We start from the raw sequence: 21,158 nt of genomic DNA on the forward strand, positions 1-21,158 counted from the left end.
CCAACTACTCCGTTGATCCCGTGCAATTTACAAAATGCAGATTGTACTTGGTGCAATTGTTGACCAGTGGGCCATACAATATACTGTCCACTGTTTTGTATTAAAAATATTATTATTTTCGTGATGATACAATGACAGGAGCTTGTGGTTACATTAAACCTGTCGGAGCATTGTCGAAATGTCTCTGTGTTACTAACAAGTAACACTACCCAAGTGCCACTCGCCGATTTTCTTGAAACTTTGCACACACGTAGTACATCGAAAAACATTAGACACGTGTCTTTTTATTTATGCTAACAACGCATTTTAAGGTTAGAAAACGCATTCGAAAATTTAACACTCTATAGCATAATGGTAAATAACGCTACTCCTGAGCGTTATTCTCTTACAGCTTTTACGACATTACTCTATTATGATTTCATTGTCTGAATGTTTGGTATTAATTTTACGAGATTCGGAATGGCAGATTCAAAATCGCGGACCGAAATCGCCGAATTTTCAAAAATTTATTCAAAGTCAGTTTCGAAGAAGTGTTTTAGACCCGTTATTACGATTGTGGTAACAGTTATATCAATCTAAAGGTGGAGGATGAAAAATGGCAAATTCAATATGGTGCATCCAAAATGGCGGACCCAAATTCCAATTGTTTTAAATTAGTTTCAAAGACCATTTTTGTGGTGGTTTTCGAGATGACTGTTTACAATGTTAATAGTAGTTTGACAAAATTTCAAATTTCATAAACCTGTCTTCAGCAGATTAAATTGCTTAAAATTTCGTTAATCTGATTTGTTCGTTTCCGTCATTTTAAATATTGTCAAACTACTATTAACATTGTAAACAGTGATCTCGAAAACCACTACAAAAATGGTCTTTGAAACTAATTTAAAACAATTGGAATTTGGGTCCGCCATTTTGGATGCACCATATTGAATTTGCCATTATTCATCCTCCACCTCTAGATTGATATAACTGTTACCACAATCGTAATCACGGGTCTAAAACACTTCTTCGAAACTGACTTTGAATAAAAGTTTTGAAAATTCTGCGATTTCGGTCCGCGATTTTGAATCTGCCATTCCGAATCTCATAAAATTAATGCCAAACATTCAGACAATGGCTGTGTTCGGCAGAAAAAACTACTTTGCAACCGTTGTAAAATGCGTGAATATGATTTGCGTATGCTTTTAGATTCAATCAAAATTAAGCGCATACGCCAATCAGATTCACGATTTTTACAACGGTTGCAAAGCAGCTTTTTCTGTCGAACGCAGCCAATAAAATCATAATAGAATAATGTCGTAAAAGCTGTAAGAGAATAACGCTCAGAAGTAGCGTTAGTTACCATTGTGCTATAGAGTGTTAAATTTTCGAATGCGTTTTCTAACCTTAAAATGCGTTGTTAGCACAAATAAAAAGACACGTGTCTAATGTTTTTCGATGTACTACGTGTGTGCAAAGTTTCAAGAAAATCGGCAAGTGGCACTTGGGTAGTGTTACTTGTAAGATACCACAAAGTCATTAAAACTGCTTTCCGTGCACATATCTTTTGCCTTCCAAATGTATGTTGCAGTAAAACATGTTCAATTTCTATCGTATCTGAAATGTATGAAAGTTAAACATTGCAGTTCAATTTATTTATCAAGTGGATGATCATACTTACTTATTATTAGATCAACCGTTGACCGATTTAATCGAAAATGTTCTTTAAATTCTTGATCATCGTATTCTCTCACAGTGTTCATAAAAGTAGTTATTCGGTGTAACTTCCTTCTGGGAAAGTTAGTTAAGTCACAACAGTCATCCGAAGATAAAGAATCCGAACAGGAAAAAATTTTGGATTCATTTGAATCTGAACTAGTCCAATCTGATTCCGAATTGTCTTCTGAAATCTAATGTATAACATATTAGTTAATGCAATTAAATTATTTAAAATATATAAAATTTAATAATTTAATTTATATTTAAGTGATAAACAATTAACATATGCCAACTTACCTTCATAATAATATTTGCAATAGTAAAAGTAGTCATTTGCATTTTAAAGTAACAAACCAAACCTCTAACGACGATTTACGATGCTAGATTTTAGGTTATTGAGAATATTTTCTCACTTGCGCATTCCTTTTACTCACTGAACAATTGATGTCTTATTTGAGTATACAATACTCACATAACTGAGTAACTCAGTATCATTTCAGTGCAAATGGAAAGCAACTATAATGTATTTTTGTATTCCATAAGCAGAATCCCCCAATATATGGCTATTTTCAGGAAAATTTTCCTCTGTGCACATATTCTGAAAACCTAATAGTCGAAAGACTCTCATATCATGTACGGAGCCAACTTGTCCAACATAGCAGTGAAGAAATTTAAGATTTGAATCACATATTACCTAAAAAAATATTTAAAAAATATGAAAAATATTATTAAAAAATATTACTATGATACTAAAGTTTTCTAATTCTATAATTTTATTAGTATGTGTACATACGTACACACATACACGCACGCACGTACGCACGCACACACAGACGTACAGACGCACGCACGCACATATTTTGTACCTGTAATTGTATCGAATGATATCCTTTTCTGTTTATGTAACATTCTGGATTCTCTTTTGGTGATGCTATTTTTATGTGACTACCATCAATTGCACCTAGTACTTTTGGAAACCCATATCTATTTCGTATTTTTGTCCATGTAACTCTGGCTTCTTTCAAGGATAGCCATTTTATAAATGTATGTAAATGATAATATAAAGCATTAACTACTTTCATAACACTTCTCCAAGCTGTTGCTCTTCCTACACCAAATCGGTCACTTATACATCTGTTACAAAAAATATTTCAGGTCAGATTTTTCTAAACTTATATTGTAATTATATACTTAAAGAAAATAAAATAAACTGATAGAAAAAATTGTACATATTTAAGTAAAAAGTGTATACACTAATTTTTATATTTTTTAATTTGGAACTATGAAATATTTACCTGTATTAATTGGGTGTGGCCATCATCCAAATAGTTATTAATAACTGCTTCTCAGGTGTTATTGGATAACGTCCAAATTTTTCTGAGCGTTTTTGAAGATGAGGAGTTAACAATTCCAACAGAAATATAAATGTTGTGCATTTTATCCTATGCAAAGTGAATATAATTTTTATAATTTTTGTTGATGTATAATATTTTTTTGTATGTTTGCTTAATAACTTACCGAAAATGGGTTTTAAATTCCATATCTGAATATTCTGTTACAATATTTTTAACGTAATTTTTACACCGTATTCTAGGTATTTTAATTTGTCAATGCATTTCTTTTATTATCTCTATTTCTAAATCGCTTTCACTTGATTCACTCGAATCATCTAAATTTTCTATTAAAGAATATGCGATTAATACAGTTACATCGGTATTACTTACTTCACTCATTTTTGCAACGCTCCAAAATGATGTGAAAAAGGTTAAGAAATTGGAAGTTAAGGTAGCAAACATGAGCTGCTGAAAGCGTACTATAAGTGCGTTCCGTTTTATAACTGTGCGACAGCTTCAAAGTACACGAAATTAAAAAGGAACGCTTCTACTAGCATACTTGCATGACGTCATAGCGGCAGTACTTGCAGTGAATAACGGAACGTACCCTACATATATTGGTATCAATCTTTTGCCATTGCTACGGACATAGGGTCGAATTTAATGTTTTTATGCATCCTAATATTTGTCAACTTGTTCTTCACGCTTTCATGTACTTTAGTACCTGGTTTATTATAGTACTAATGAAAGAAAATTATTTGTTGAACAATTTGTGAAATACGTTGCGACCACTCCTACATGCAAAATATTGCGCCTAACGAAGGATTTACTAGCACTACAGGATAAGTAAAATTATATTTTTGAGCCAAATATGTATTTTTGTTTAAATATTTGCGTACGAATCAGAGATCAACACAATTATTGTGACATAATACAAATGTGATGTTACTGTCATTATTTTCTAAGAAAATGTTCGTTTCTAAGAAAAGAAGATGTTTGTACTTATTTATACAAAATAAATATATATACAGGGTACTCCCGGATTAAATAGCCAAACTGAAGATATAGATTCAGAATCTCAAAACAAAACAAAATTTTACTCTGGAAGTATGCTCGCAAACGCTTCATTCAAGAGATATTGACTTCTGAAGTTCGGATACTTGTTGATGAGTTTTGATCGAAATGCTGCAATATGATGGCGCATTCACGGCGAGCAGTGTTAGCATTTGTTTATGGTGCGAAGAAAAACCTATAAATGATCTTTGATCTTCGAAATAAAAAAAGGAGACAACAAAGCTCTGTCCATTTATACCAAATAATCGTTAGCAGTGATGCCAGAAGTGGGATGCGGTAGCTTTGGGTAGGGGATGGAGTGGGGATGGTTTTTCCATGAACCGACATTACACATAGATAGTGTGCGGCGCGAAACCATCCCCACTCCATCCCCCACACAATGCTACCGTATCCCATTCCTGGCATCACTGCTAACGATTATTTGGTATAAATGGACGGAGCTTTGTTGTCTCCTGTTTTTATTTCGAAGATCAAAGATCATTTATAGATTTTTGTTCGCATCATAAACAAATGCTAACACTGCTCGCCGTGAATACACCGTCATATTGCAGCATTTCGATCAAAACTCATTAACAAGTATCCGAACTTCAGAAGTCAATATCTCTGAATGAAGCGTTTGCGAGCATACTTCCAGAGGAAAATTTTGTTTTGTTTTGAGATTCTGAATCTATATTTTCAGTTTGGCCATTTAATCCGGGAGAATCCTGTATAATGTATATTTATACAGTTACTTAGAAAGAAATTAACTGTTGGAGAGGGGAGGAGAAAAATACATATATTTTATATGTAATTACTTTTATTGTACACCTTTCATCATCTTTTTCTTTAACGCATTAATATATTTGGTAATTATGTACTTTAACGGACCCAGCCCCGATTACCTTGACCTTGACATATGTTGTCAAGGTCACCCTCCTGAGTGACCTTGAAGAAGTTTTAGCCGTCGCTCGTTGTTTATTAAAAAGTTATAAACACAGAAAGTTTAATGATTTCGCACGAATTTTTAGCTGTCCACGTGAAGCAAGAACATGATACTGACATATATTACAAAGGTTACCTTCCCGAATAACCCGCACTAGGTTTTAGTCGTCGATCGTTGTTTATGAAAAAGTTATTAACAAAAGAAATTTCGAAAATATAGTAGTTATTTTGAAAGAATATTGAATATTGAAAGATATAAACGACGAATATGTATATGAACGAAGAAAGGAAAGTCATTTAAAGCAGTGAATTGTTAATATATAGAATAGTTTCTTTTAATATAAGTACAAAGTGTTCTTCACTTTAATCAAAAGCACAAACAGTTAAATACAAAGTATTCTCTGCTTTAACTTAACCTAACCTAACCTAAGCTAAAATTCCATCAAATATACTCTTTCGTAAACGTATATGGTATCGTAAAATTATGCTTTATTCAGTAAACATTTTTGTTAATAACTTTTTAACAAACAACGAGCGAAGGGTGAAACCTAGTGCGGGTTATTCAGGAAAGTGACCTTTGTAATATATGTCAAACTCAAGTCCTTGCTTCGCGTGGACAGCTGAAAATTCGTGCAAAATTATTAAACTTCTTTTGTTAATAACTTTTTAATAAACAACAAGCGACGGCTAAAACCTCTTCAAGGTCACTCAGGAGGGTGATCTTGACAACATATGTCAAGGTCAAGGTCATTGGGGCTGGGTCCGTTAAAGTACATAATTACCAAATAATATATATTGCATTTTATGTTACTTAACATATTGTTGCGTCCGGGTGTGTATTCCACTCGGCACGCACTCGTAATGCGCACTCACTGTCACTCTCTCGCGTTCTCGCGTAAATGAAACTCGTGCGTACGAAAGAAAGAACAACTTTATTGCAACTGCGCTCGACTACAATGCTCGATAACGGAATTCGTCAAATAATTATCAGTAAGCTCGCGACGCGTCCAGCTATCACCATGGTTCAGCTTCAAGTCGATTCTTCTATCTTGTTATTCTTTCTCTTAGCAACGCGCGTCTTCTCCCGAGCCGACGATCTGCCGCTCCTTCCGCCGATCGACACCGCACGGTGTACCCGGGTGGCACACCATCCCGGACACAACAATATTATATCTCATGTTTCGAAACATTATTATAATGAGCACCTTAATTGTTACGCACATGAAGATTATACAATTGATATAACAATTGAGAAACATTGCTAAATATCATATTTATATTATGTTTATAAATCTGTATAATATGTAGAAGAGATTACAATTATCAAGGACTTTTAATAATTGGAACATTATTTAGTGCACAATCATATTGCCAAGACACTTCACCGTCTTCAGTAAGAAAATAGTCCCTTAATTCATCTCTTTGAGCAATAGCTGCCCGTCTAGAATTGTTTCCTCCAAGTCTACCAACTTGTTGCAATATACCTTCGTGTACAACTTGAGATCTCCACGCTCAATTTTGCAATGACTCGCCATATGATCCATCTCTGTCAACAAGTCCTACATTTTGATATAAACGTTGTAGGGGCGATATGTCAATCTCACTTTCCAGAAGAAAATTGTATAGGCAAATAATAGTCATGACTATTGACACCGCATTATCTACCTTACAACAGAGAGTACCTTTTAGAATGGCCCATTTGGAAACAAGAATACCAAAAGCATTTTCAATGACTCTCCGAACTCTGGAGAGTCTGTAATTAAAAACTCTCTGTGATAGCGAAAGACTAGTGAGACCAGGGAATTCACTTATATTATGTTGGTGCATGTTTTCTGTCGTTTCATAGTTATTATTTATGTTCTCATCTGTTTCAAGAGTTGCTGATATTTCTGCAGCAGAAGCTTGATTTTGTTGATAGCGTTTCTTTGGCTTCGAATAAGGTCTCAGTAAATAAGTTTTAAGCGGGAAAGCTTCATCACCTACAAAGGCAAATGGGAACGGATTACTTCTCCCGGATGAGGTAATTTAACTAATCCTTGTTCCAAAGTTCCTGGAACCAAAGTCACTATGCATCCACACTCCACCGTCATATTGCACCTGAGAATTTTATCAAATTTGAAATATTCTGTACACATTTTTAAAAAATGTTTCATCTCTAACCGACAGATTCAGACAAAACTTATACACCAAAAGATATTGTATAACTATCTGAATAGAAACTTATTTTCCGACACTAAATGGCTACAGATGTAAGAAGTTTCTCGAAATTAAAGTTCACCCGCTTCTCTATATGTATATGTGCTCAGCATAAGAAAAATATATTATGTATAAGCAATACTCAACGTAGACATATTGCATTGCATGTTTTGAAGTACGCTCTTGTTTCGAACAAGTCTTTGTCTTTCAAAAATAATATAATCCTTATTAGTGAATGTATCAAAATGAAAATAAATCTTTACAAATTTATCTGCGTGATATCTAATACGACAAAACAGGGTTTAGATTAATGAAACAGAATTACTATTACATTGTTATTTAAATACAAATAATACGCACCATAGTCCCCAATGTCCATCCATTTAAAGACGTAATTTGCATCACAGATTGCCATAAGAACAATCGAAAAGAATTTTTTATAGTTAAAAAACTGAGAACCTGAATTTTTTGGAGCTTGAATTCTGATGTGCTTCCCGTCAAATGCACCTATACAGTTAGGGAAGTCCCACTGTTTGTAAAATCCATCAGCTACATTACGCCAATTCTCTCTTGTCATGGGTGGTAGGTATAGTGGGTGAAGAACTGTTATAATTGCTTCATATGTTTCTGGGATAATGTTATAAACTGTTGAGTGACCAATGCGAAAAGACCATTTTTTTGACCACACGCTATCACCATGAGTAAGATATCTGAAATACAATAGCAGAATAAGTTAGAACTTATGACAGAAAACATGAAACAACACAATATAAGTGAATTCCCTGGTCTCACTAGTCTTTCGCTATCACAGAGAGTTTTTAATTACAGACTCTCCACGGCTTGGAGAGTCATTGCAAATGCTTTCGGCATTCTTGTTAGAACTTTCGCACAGAAACTTTTTTTAACGCGTTAAGTTTACTTAACAGTAAACTTAGGGCAACACACAAAGAAAATCTTAATTCAAGCATGTTACATACTGACATAAAGTTAGGACAACGCACTCATAAGCATTACATTGAATTTCTTTGTGCATTGGCCTAAGGTTACTGTTAAATAATCGTCGATTTCATCTTTACCACTATCAATAAAAGACTAAAAAAGTACTGTTATAAATCAATTAGTGGTACGGATGACAGTAACGGAAGTACGAAGTTTTTTACTATCCCCTACATTAAATCTTATTCTGAGTCTTTTTCCGAAACAATCAAAGAACTTGGTTTTCGTCCGGCCTTCCAAAGTACACAATCATTGAATAGATTTATAAAAACGGGAAAGGATCGGATTGATAAGTTATCACAGTGTAACGTAGTATATAAAATCTGCTGTAATGACTGCGATGCCTCGTACGTCGGCAAAAGACAAAACGTCGGCTTAACACACGATTAATAGAACACAAAAACGACATCAACAAGAGATCGGGTACTCCGTCAATCATTTCTGCACATAGATCTGAGTTCGATCACGTTTTCGATTGGGATAACGTACAGGTTGTAGACAGGGAGGGATCATATAAAAAAAGACTTGTATCAGAAATGGTAAATATAAAAAAGCAAGCAAATCTTTAAAATTGCAGAGTGATATTGAGTCTTTACCTGTTGAGTATTTTCCCATTTTAAACTTGTTTTCCGACCCCTAGCCTCTGTTTGTCAGTACATGAGTCTGTTTGTATGTGCGATTTTACACGATCTATTGCTCACTCGCTCTATAACACTCAGCAGAAGCGGTTCCTTGTGCGCTCAATGGTTCATTGTTCTATGTATATGGTTTCATATGTTTATATTAATTTATATTTAATTTATTACTTGTTATTATTTACTGTTTTTATACACTATTACTTCTTATATACTTCGACACATTTTTATTTATTTATTTTTTATACACTTCAATACATTTTATTCCCTGACCGGATTATTGTTATTTATTCTTATACACTATTATTGTACGACGTATTATTATTGTTTTTATTTTCATTTTTATTTGCAACTGACGATTTTAATCTGTTTGACTTCACACTGTTGATTATTCATCGTTAACTATTTAATAAATAATACAGGGTAATGAGCTCCCACATGCGTCAGGCGAAAGAAATGCGATCTGTTCTACGAGTTACGTTATTATGTGCTAATGCTGGATTCTGGTTTGCGGTATGTTAAGCCTTTTATAATTTATCATTTTATCTCACTGTTTACCTAATTTTATTTTATTCTAAGTCTTTTCTTTTTCATTTTTATATTATTTTTTTATTTTTTATTCATTATATTGTTCAACACTCGCATACACACAGGTTGAGAAGCCGTCAACCCACTCTCCCACATAGAAATTAGCATCTAGGGGATGTCCATGAAACCTCCATAGCTCCATGGGACATCTATCTCCACGACAGACGTCAGATGGACGTCTATTAGAGATCCATGATACCTCCATAGCTCCATGGGATATATATCTCCATAGTGGAAGTCAGATAGACGTCCATTAGAGGTCCATCCTATCTCCATAATAGATGTCCTCTACAAATCCGTTGCAGATGTCCATTAGACATCCATTATGGATGTATAATAGATTTATTAAACATATAGAGTATTTCCAATAAACTAATATTTAAGTTTCATTATTAATTACAATTTTTCAGCTAATTTTGTTTAACATTTAGAAATTCACAATATTATAGAATTTATTTTTAATTATTAATAATATATGTATATAATTGAAGTTATTCTTACATAAATTTACATCCACCGAAAATCTGTAATGGACGTCCATTAGACGTATGTCATGGAGATTCGGAACATCCAGTAGAGATCCACTAGACATCCATTAGACGGCTACTAGAAACCCATAGTTCCGCCTTGCACGTCCAGTGGATCTGCATTAAGGCAGGAGCACAAACTTTTGCATAAGCGCATAAACAGATGCATAAGGAATTTGATTGGTCCATTTCCTTATGCACATGCTTATAGACCAATCAAATTTCTTATGCATCTTTTTATGCGCTTATGCAAAGTCTGTGCTCCTGCCTTTAGACGTCTTTAAAGACGTCTATTAGACGTACCGTGGATCATTAATAGAAGATTCACGGAACCTCGGTGGACGATTAATGTACGTCCCATGGACCATTAATGGAAGGTTCATAGAGCCTCGATGGACGACTAACCGACGTTTCGTGGCATCGAGGTTCCATGAAGCTTCCATTAATGATCCACGAAACGTCTAATAGACGTCCACCGATGCTCCATGAACCGTCCATAAATGATCCACGGATCGTCGGTTAGTCGTCTGTCGAGGCTCCATGAAGCTTCCATTAATGATCCACGGAATGTCTAATAGACGTCCATCGATGCTCCATGAACCGTCCATCAATGATCCACGGAACGTCGGTTAGTCCCCAGGCAGCACATGTTAGTCTAATATATGTTTCTTAGACGTATCTAATGTCTAAGAAACATAAAGTACCATTTAAGAAACGGTTTAAATAGAAACCGTTTTTAGACCTAACTTTTAAAAACGTAGTTTTCACGTTTCCACTGAAACGAAAAATGTGTTTTATTAAATTGATTCACAATTATATAATTAATATAGAAAAAAATAGTAATTTCTACTTAATTTGCGAGTATTAATTATTTTTACATCATACGTTTCAATGTACTCGATTATGGAACAAGAGACAAAAATCAACATAAGTGTGTGTGTGAAATTCTCGCCTCTGATTCACCAAGCAACCGATAGATGGCCAGGCCAGGCGTGACGTTCTCGCAAGAAACATTTGCGTTATCACCTTATAAATAACCATCCGGAAAACCGATCCAGTACTCTTTTCTTCTTCTTTTCTTTTGAAATCATTATTGCTTGAAGTGATATCTCATTCCAAAAGAGTGAGATTTTACTACACGAAATTTAGAGAGTAATTCATAAAATATAAAAATCTAGTTTTTTTACAAAAATGTGACTTAACTCTGTCTATCTTTGAGGCACTGATATATAGAATTGATAAATATTTTTCTGATGGTTTCTGAAACGTTTTTTCCCGAAAAAGAAACGTTTCTTTTAATGATTTTTCGTTGGACATTTTTCTCCTAAATAAACGTTTCAATAAAATGGTTATGAAACGTTACGTTAAAACGTTTATAACGGCTTTGAAACCAATGTGTGCTGCCTGGGTCGTCCTTCGAGGCTCCATAAAGCTTCCATTAATGATCCACGGAACGTCGGTTAGTCGTCCACCGAGGCTCCGTGAACCCTCTATTAATGATCCACAAAACGTCCAATCGACGTCCCATGGACGTCTGTGAAGATGTCTAATGGAGGTCCATTGGACGTGCGCAAAGCGGATCTATGGATTTCTAGTGGCTGTCCATTGGATGTCTAAAGGACGTCCACTGGATGGTCTGAACCTCCATGACAGACGTCCATTGGACGTCCAATGGAGGTTTTCGTTTTATGTGGGCCGTTAATTTTACACATTGAGGATGGTCTAACGTAGACCGAAACGTTTGTGTGATTCATAAGATTGATGTTCAATCTCTAATAATAATAAGCAATTACACCCAGCTTCGCTCTCGCTTTTGTTTATTTTTATAACTGTTAAATAACTTAACTCTAAGGACGGTTCTGTGCAAAAGCCTTTACGATTACTGCACAAGAAAGATAAAACAACGTTTGTGTATTGACTTGTGTCACTAGCTGGAAAACTTACCCAAGAGTGATAGCGAGTGTCAATTCCGGTGGAAACGGACGCCTCCTGCTACGTTTTACTAAATACGGATGTGTTTTGTGTAGCAACCACTTAAATTGATCAGGAGTCATTCTTGTAACTGAAGAATTCTTTATGATCACTGGTCTTTAGTTCTTGAAAGAGTTGTGAAAAATTTCCAAGATGATGGAAATTATTATTTAGTGGCCGACGCCACCATTTAAAGACAATATTATATTAAAATGTAATAAGACAATATCATATTAAAATGGGTTAGACTTCCGAATAGCCCCCCCCCCCCTCTGATAGTCATGAAATTTTTAGGATATATAGAGGTAAAGATGAGGAAGGTGTGGGTGGAAGAATTTTTGCGGAAACGCCTCCTAGCGAAGAAATTAACAAATAAAGTTTAATGATTTTGCACGAATTTCCTGCTGTCTACACAAATCAAGACCTCGACCCTGGCATATGTTGTCAAAATCAATGTCCTGAGTGACCTTCAGAAGGTTTTAGGTGGCGGTCATTGTTTATTAAAAAGTTATTTACATAAAAGTTTAATGAGCATAATTGTACGATATATATACGTTTACGAAAGAGTATATTTGATGGAATTTTAGCTTTAAATCAGAAATAGGTTTGGGTTAGGTTATATTTTCCGAAACTGGAGCCCCGGACACATACGCTCCTTTTTCAACCCGCTTCGCGGGAAGGCGGGGGGAGGGAGGGGCGAGGCTCCTCGCCGGAACTAGTGTAATAGATTTCACCGTACAGATTTTGATCACCTATGGCGAATCTTCACCAATGCGCGTCCGTACAAATGTAATCCGCGATGGAATACACCAAGATGCAAACGTAACTTGGCAATAAATTCTTTAATAAGCCAAATGAACAATATTATTTTATAAAAATGCACCATTACAAAGATATTAACAGAACGTCTGAAGCGATCGAAAGCCGGGAACAGAATGCAATCGTGAAACCGATAAGACAATTATTTTTTAAATAACAAAATTCACTTTTTATCAATAACGACCGTTGCCAGAAGCTTAAACAAGTTAAATTTGTCACGCAACGCCTAGCGACAAAATTCGCGATTATTCCGGCAGATGGCCGTCACGACGCTCCGAATCTAGAGACCCTAGAAGTAAGAGACTGGACACCTCGTCTAGTTGGATACAAAATGGCGGATTTAGTCCGTTCTTGTCAGCTGCACTGGTGACAGAAACTACACTGTAAAGAAATGTTTATGATATAATTATGTAATATATAATATATATATAATCATAAATATGACATAAAACAAAATATTGTGGAATAATCCCTATAAGTATGTATGAAACATTCATAAAATATAAGAAAAACAGAAACATGAACACATTTATATATGTATTATTATTAATTTTAAAATTGTTTAATAGTAAAACTATGGCTATGCATACACTAATTAAATAGTATTGCACATTTTTTTACTAGTACTTGATTTTTCATACTTTTCATCACTTTATTAATTTATTAATAATAATACATATATAAATGTGTTCATGTTTCCGTTTTTCTCATATTTTATGAATGTTTCATACATACATAGCGATTATTCCACAATATTTTGTTTCATATCATATTTATGATTATATATATATATATTATATATTACATAATTATATCATAAACATTTCTTTACAGTGTAGTTTTATCTGTTTTCCAAGTTTCTTTTCTTCAATTTTCTCGCCTATTCCGTCATCACTGATTGGTTCCGCCATTCCGTATCCAACCAATCAAAACTTAGACCACAGGTGTCCAGTCTCTTACTTCTAGGGTCTCTATCCGAACCGCTACAGTACTCCCCCCCCTAGCGACCCGGTGGGGAAGCGAATCAGCGAAACGAACTCTTGAAACACTTGTCGTCGGTTTGGTTAGTGGAGCCGGTTGAGGAATTTTCTTCCTACCATAAGTGCGAGGCTGCAGCGTAGGTTGGTCGGGAGAAACCTCGAGATAAGCTGGCTTCAGGTGATCGATGTTGATGTCCGTCGGTCGACCCTTGAAGTTCACTTTGAAACAGACGTCCGTAGTCCTCTCGATAACTGCGAAGGGTCCCTCGTAGGGTTAATCGAGCGGCCGTTTCACGCTGTCCACTCTCACGAAAACATGCGAGCAAGAGAAGAGATCCTTGTGCATGAAAATCCGAGGCCTGCTGTGGTGAGCCGTTTGGTGAGGACGAATGTTCCGCATCGACTGGCGAAGGTGTTCGAGGAACGGAAAAGGATCCTGAGAAAAATCATCTGGAACAAAATACTCGCCAGGTAATTTCAAATGAGTGCCATAAACCAATTCCGCGGTAGACATGCCTATATCCTCTTTAAGAGAATTACGAAGGCCAAGCAAAACAACGGGCAACACTTTAACCCAATCCGAAGTTTCATGGCATTTAATGGCTGCTTTCAGAGAACGATGCCATCGTTCGATAACGCCGTTGGATTGAGGATGGTATGCCGTAGTTTGTTGTCTACGAGAACCGATAAGCTTGGTAAGCGCATTAAAAATCTGAGAGTCGAACTGTGACCCCCGATTCATGGTGATTATGGAAGGTGCTCCAAATCTTGCGATCCACGTGCTGAAAAACGCGTCGGGGACCGTATCAGCTGTAATATCGGCGATCGGCGTAGCCTCAGGCCATCGGGTAAACCTGTCCATCATCGTGAGGCAAAATCGAAAACCACGGGATGGAGGAAGCGGTCCAACGATGTCAAGGTGTACATGAGCAAAACGCTCGTCAGGAACGTGGATATGCTCTGGTTGACGCTTCGTGTGGCGGCTAATCTTTGAACGCTGACATGGAAGACACGTGCGAGCCCAATGCCCGACATCCTTATTCATCGAGGGCCAAAAGAACTTCTGGGCAATCAGCTTCCGAGTCACCCTTCCGCTTGAATGTGACGCATTGTGAACTACGTCGAAAATCTGTTTCCGTAATGGATCAGGTATGTAAGGCCGGATACAATCCGTTGACACATCGCAAAAGATGGTAGTATTAGTGCCGTCAACACGAAGTTGTTTCAGAACGAACGACCCAGGATCACGCAAAAGAATCTTCAATTCATTATCAGCTTGTTGAGCCACGGCTATATCACTCGTCGTGACAATGACTGGCAAGGAGATGTCATTTACTCTTGAAAGAGCAACGGCGACGCAATTTTCCACGTCCGAAATGTGACGAATATCCGTAGTAAACTGGCCGATGAAATCTAAATGACGCTGTTGTCTCGGCGATGCCTTCGCTGGAGATTGATTAAACGCGTAAGTTAGGGGCCTGTGGTCCGTAAATATAACCGAACTCCTGCCTTCAATCATGAAGCGAAAATATTTAATTGCTGAATAAATTGCTAACAATTCGCGATCGTAGACGCTGTATCGAGCTTGAGTGGGAGAAAACTTCTTAGAGAAGAAACCAAGCGGTTGTCGTTTGCCCTGAACAAGTTGTTCCAAAGCGGCTCCCATAGCTACATCCGAAGCATCCGTCAGCAAAAAAAGTTGTGTACGTTCGGCAGGATAAGCAAGCATTGTCGCATGAGCCAATTGATTTTTGCACAAAATAAAAACATTTTCCGTATCAGCAGTCCATTTAACTGGTCTTTTGTCCCATTCTTCGCACCGGCCAAGAGCGAATTAAGTGGTGCTTGAGCTTCAGCAGCTTTCGGAATAAAGGAGCGGTAAAAGTTAAGCATCCCGAGAAATCTACGTAACTCGCAGATGTTTTTCGGCTTAGGGAAATCGATGATAGCGCGAACACGACGTTCGAGTGGCTTGATCCCGTCAGAAGAAACGTGGTGACCGAGATACGTTACCTCAGGTTTTCCGAAAACACATCTCGTGGATTTAATTGTAAGGCCGTGCTTCTGTAAACGTGCGAAAACTTGATCAAGATGTTCCAGGTGTTCTTCCTTAGTTCGTGATGCAATTATGATATCGTCCAAGTAACAAAAGCAAAAGTCTAATCCCTGTAACACGCTGTTCATGAATCGCTAGAATGATTGAGCCGCGTTCGTTAACCCGAAAGGCATTACATTAAATTCAAAAAGACCAAACGGAGTAATCAAAGCCGTTTCCTCTCGGTCTTCGGGTGCCATGGGAATGTTAAAGTAAGCGCGCTCGAGATCCAGAGCAAAAAATATTGTACATCCATGTAGTTTGTGACCGAAATCACGTATTCGCAATGGGGTATTTATCCGGCAACGTTATCCGATTTAATTGACGGTAGTCACAGCAGATTCTCCACGAGTCGTCGACTTTCTTGCGCATAAGCATAGCACTAGAATACGGGCTACACGATGGTCTAACAATTCCGTCGGCAATCCAGGCCTCGATTTCTCGTTTGGCAAATCGTAGTCTCCCCGGAGACAAACGACGAACACGGTCAGTACAGGGCGGACCTTTAGTTATAATGTGGTGACGTACTGGGTGTCGTGGTTCAACGAACTTCTGAGGTCGCGTTACATCGAGATATTTACGTAAGACGTCCTGAAATTCATTCGCAGAATCGACTGTCGTTAGCGAAAAAGTGTTAACGGTGGATATCCAACCAGAAGAAGTAAGTTTTGTAGTTGCGTCTAGTAATCGTCGACCTCGTAAATCAGGAAGGAGATTAAACTGATGAAGGAAATCGTTTCCTAAAATCGGTTGTACAACGTCAGCAACCACGAACGTCCAAGTAAAACTTCGCCTCAAACCAAGATCAAGATTAAGTCTTCTCTCGCCGAAAGTAAAAATCATGGTCCCGTTTGCTGCATACAACTGACGATCCGTTGGTGAGGAATTTTTGGACCAGGAACGCGGAAGCACGGAGACATCTGCGCCCGTATCTACCAAGAAACAAACACCGGACTTCCTGTCCGAAATTAAAAGACGTTTTGAGGGCCGAAACCCGCCGGCGGCGGCCCCAACGTGCACCGGCGGAACTAGTTTTCCGACGGTTTTTCTGATCGGTCGACCCACGAGCAGGGTTGTCTACAATTTTCGGCTTTCGTCCCAAATTTCTTGTGATAGAAACAAAGTTTGTTACGATCGGTCTCTTTATGAGGAGTGTTAGATCGGCTTCTATTATATCTCCGAGCTCGGCTTTGACTACGTCCACGGAAAGCCCTATCAAAACGCTCCGTAAGTGCTTCGACGGCACAGCACAAGTCATGCACGCTCTTATTCCTGTCGACCTCCGTTTTATTCGCGGATGCATTCTTTTAAACCGGAACGTCCGACGGCAACGCTACAATACCGGATGACGCGGCAATGACGCTTGAAACTTGTGGTTTCATTACTTCGGCAATTCGATCTGCCTGTGCGGCCAGGGTAGGTAGACCGTCGAGTTGACAGACTGCCAAGATACCGCGCACGTGTTCCGGCATCTGCTCCATAAACAAGGTACGTAGAACGCTGTCATTACATTGACCTCCCGATAAATTTCGCATTCGCTGTAAAAAAACTGACGGCTTGTCATCGCCTAGCGCTTGACCGCGTAGAAGTCGCCGTAACCGCGTCTCTTGCGATTCAGACAGGCTATCAATAATCCTTTTTTTCAGCGCATCATATTTTCCCGACACGGGCGGTGACTCAATTATATCACCTACAATTCCGAGGAGATCAGCGTCGAGATGGATTACCACATACCTGAATTTCGACTCGTCTGAGGTAATTCGGTGCAAGGCGAAGGTCATTTCGGCCACAAGAAAATACCTCACTGGATTATCTCACCAGAACGGTCGTGGGAGTCTGACAGCTTTTACCTCGCCAATTCCAGGTAAATCGTCGTGCGCACCCGGATTCGTCGTATTGCCTCCTTGCTGATCCATGCTGGCGGTCGACGCAGGAGAAACGGGAAAGTCAGCTGCAGTAGAAGTCGAAAGCGTACTTGGAACACTCGGATGAAGAGGTGGTCTGGTCGGCGATCGGCCAACGGGCATCACCAGGACCCGGAGCACACACACAGAGAGTCAAAAAGTCACAAAGTCACAACGTGATTTTTCACGCACAGTTTTTGGCATTACAACACATCAATCAGTCCGAAAGTTCGCTGGAAACGTTTGTTAACTGCAGTCGCGTTAGCCTTCCACGGATAACTACAGGGTCACCAAAAGATATAGCGAATCTTCACCAATGCGTGTCCGTACAAATGTAATCCACGATGGAATAAACCAAGATGCAAACGTAACTTGACAATAAATTCTTTAATAAGCCAAATGAACAATATTATTTTATAAAAATGTACCATTACAAAGTTATTAACAGAACGTCTGAAGTGATCGAAAGCCGGGAACAGAATGCAATCGTGAAACCGATAAAACAATTATTTTTTAAATAACAAAATTCACTTTTTATCAATAACGACCGTTACCAGGAGCTTTAAACAAGTTAAATTTGCCACGCAACGCCTAGCGACAAAATTCGCGATTATTCCGGCAGATGGCCGTCACGACGCTTCGAACCGCTACGCACCTGGTACACGGCACGCACCCTGGTGGGGGGGAGGGGCCTCACACCTCTCGTCTGCCCTCCCGCGAAGCGGGCTGAAAAAGGAGCTTATGTGTCCGGGGCTCCAGTTTCGGAAAATATAACCTAACCCAAACCTACTTCTGATTTAAAGCTAAAATTACATCAAATATACTCTTTCGTAAACGTATATGGTATCGTAAAATTATGCTTTATTTATTAAACTTTTTTGTTAATAACTTTTTAACAAACAACGAACGAAGAGTGAAACCTAGTGCGGGTTATTCGGGAAGGTGACCTTTGTAATATATGTCAAACTCAAGTCCTTGTTTCGCGTGGACAGCTGAAAATTCGTGCAAAAGTATTAAACTTCTTTTGTTAATAACTTTTTAATAAACAACGAGCGACGGCTAAAACCTTTTGAAGGTCACTCAGGAGGGTTACCTTGACAATATATGTCAAGGTCAAGGTCATCCGGGCAGTCTCCGTTATTGTCAATATTTACCATATTTACTTCTGATTAGTTGTACCGAGTAAAAAACAATTTCTTTATGTCGACGATGATATGTATATAATTTTACTATTTGTTTCTGAAACACTCTGCATATATTTTCCAGAACTTCAGGTACATTATATTATCCAACGACCAATTCTGAAGCAGCCAGCAAAGACTGGCAAAGGCAGCCAGGTCGAGCATTCGCAGAAACTATTTGCGATTAAGAATAACCGAAAGCAGGTAAAATCAAATTAAAGTCAACTTTATGCGCATTTGTTGCGTGTTACAACGAGAGCACACATTGCCAGCCTTGAACGGACTAGATAATTGCCATCATTATTTTTATCATTTATCATCATAATTCGCTATTATTTTCAATCCGTTACAGATTGGTCGACAAATTAAAAATATAAGTTTTTTGATGAGAATTTAAGAAATCGTCATCCATTATTTCAATTTGTAATATGCATACTTTTAGGGGTTTTTAAGTGTGTGTGTGTGTGATCGAAGTTTTCAATCTAGTTATCATTACTGATTTTTATAATTTATTATCACAATAATTTGTATAATTCTTATCACTTATTACTAACACAATTTGTCCAGTAATAAGTGGCTATCATTTTTCATTATCAGTTCTTTCTTAAAAATAGGGATATTTTTATATTTTATTTGAAACATATGTAGCCATATGCAACATATGTATCATATTAATAATACAAATAAATTAAATAATTATATTAATTATATAACTTTACATGATTAAAATGTATATTAATCATATTTATGTAAACGTTACTTCTTTATATATATTCAATATATAGAGGAAAGTCCCCGATTATGAGATACCATATTGATTTTGCTGAATGTAAGGAAATCTATAGGCAGAATTTAAAAATTTAATACGTTATCTTGAAGAGAATTTAATAAGCTTTAGGTTGGTGAAATGAAAAATCTAATTTTAATATTATTTTTTCTGAAAATTAAAACAATTTGAAAAAAGAGCTTTACGCAGGATCGAGAAAGTGTGCTCCTAATATAAGATACATCGAGAAATCGGTATTAAAAGTGCAAAATACATTAGTATTGCAATTAAAAAACTTTATTAGATAGTTTTATAAAAATACTGCTGCCACAGCCTTCGCCAAATCTTCACGATTACACTGTCGACGCATCCTCGTTTCTCTAACCTTCATAGTCAGATTCTATAAAAATTAAATACACAAAAATTCGTAATATAAATTCGTATTAACTTTTCTTTAACCTTAAGTAGTATTTTCTTTCTTTTTATTACACTACATAATCTTCATATTCGAGCAATAATTATTTCATATTAAGAGTACCCTAAATATCTCATTATACGAGCCACACGCCTAGCGGTTCTGCGATCATGAAATCTAACCTCTACAATTAAGCAATTCAACAAATTGCGTATTTTCCTGTTACTACGATTCTACTCTATCATTGCATACTGAATTTATTGCCAACCATTTCTTATATAATTCTTTATTATATAATAAACAAGGTTTAAAGACTAACCTCAAGTTACTTTGACATGTTCACAATTTCACAAACCTTTTCTTGCAAAGGCTAAACGCAATAACGAACAATGAATTTTTCACTAAATACATTTTACACCAAGAGTAATAAGTTCATGGTGGAACTAACAGATAGTGCTCATTAGTTTAGCAGAAACCCCATTATCTCATATTAGGAGCATATCTCATAATAGGGGATTCTCCTCTACGTCAATTCAATTGTCGCATAGAATAAATACTTTTTAATATATTTTTTGACTTTCATAAAAATTTGCTTCTTGGTTTTTTACACACTGAGCATTAAGTTATTTTTTCTTAATTTAAAATACATTTATAAGTTAATGTAATAAGTAAATAAGTTAAAAGAAATATGTTGTGTGTTAAAATATTCTATTTTTACAATCACGTGTAATTAACGTGTAATAAGATTATCGTAGCGCTTGTTGAGCTCAGTTTTATAATTAGTTTTTCCTGACCGTCAATGTCGCCCATTGCGGCAACCTAATTTGCACACATAGACGAACACGTATATACACATACACACACATACACGTGCGAAACAATTACAATATTGCGGCGATGTGGTATCACGGCGCCATCGAAACTTATCCAAATCTGATACGCTAACCAATTATACTAGCGCTTCCGCAAATCCATACACAGGTACGGAAATGCCTTTCGTGTGTCGGTGACGTAAGATCACATAAAATGGTGATAGGACAATATAAATATGAGCCATA

The 21,158-nt window shown here is 37.0% G+C and overlaps 1 protein-coding gene and 1 pseudogene across 1 annotated transcript; both read right to left on the reverse strand.

The window, feature by feature from the left end:
* Nucleotides 1-2,028: 2,028 nt before the first annotated feature.
* On the reverse strand, nt 2,029-3,605 carry LOC113561719 (annotated as a pseudogene).
* Nucleotides 3,606-5,825: 2,220 nt separating this feature from the next.
* LOC113561658 lies at nt 5,826-7,902 on the reverse strand. Its single transcript, XM_026968395.1, has 3 exons — nt 7,683-7,902; nt 7,403-7,405; nt 5,826-7,006 (listed from the first exon to the last, which is right to left on the reverse strand). The coding sequence occupies exons 1-3, from the start codon at nt 7,798-7,800 to the stop codon at nt 6,540-6,542; spliced, it is 588 nt and encodes a 195-aa protein (XP_026824196.1). The 5' UTR covers nt 7,801-7,902; the 3' UTR covers nt 5,826-6,539.
* Between the last annotated feature and the right edge of the window lie 13,256 nt (nt 7,903-21,158).

This window comes from Ooceraea biroi, chromosome 3, assembly GCF_003672135.1.
Source record: "Ooceraea biroi isolate clonal line C1 chromosome 3, Obir_v5.4, whole genome shotgun sequence".
In the NCBI taxonomy this organism is placed as follows: Eukaryota; Metazoa; Arthropoda; class Insecta; order Hymenoptera; family Formicidae; genus Ooceraea; species Ooceraea biroi.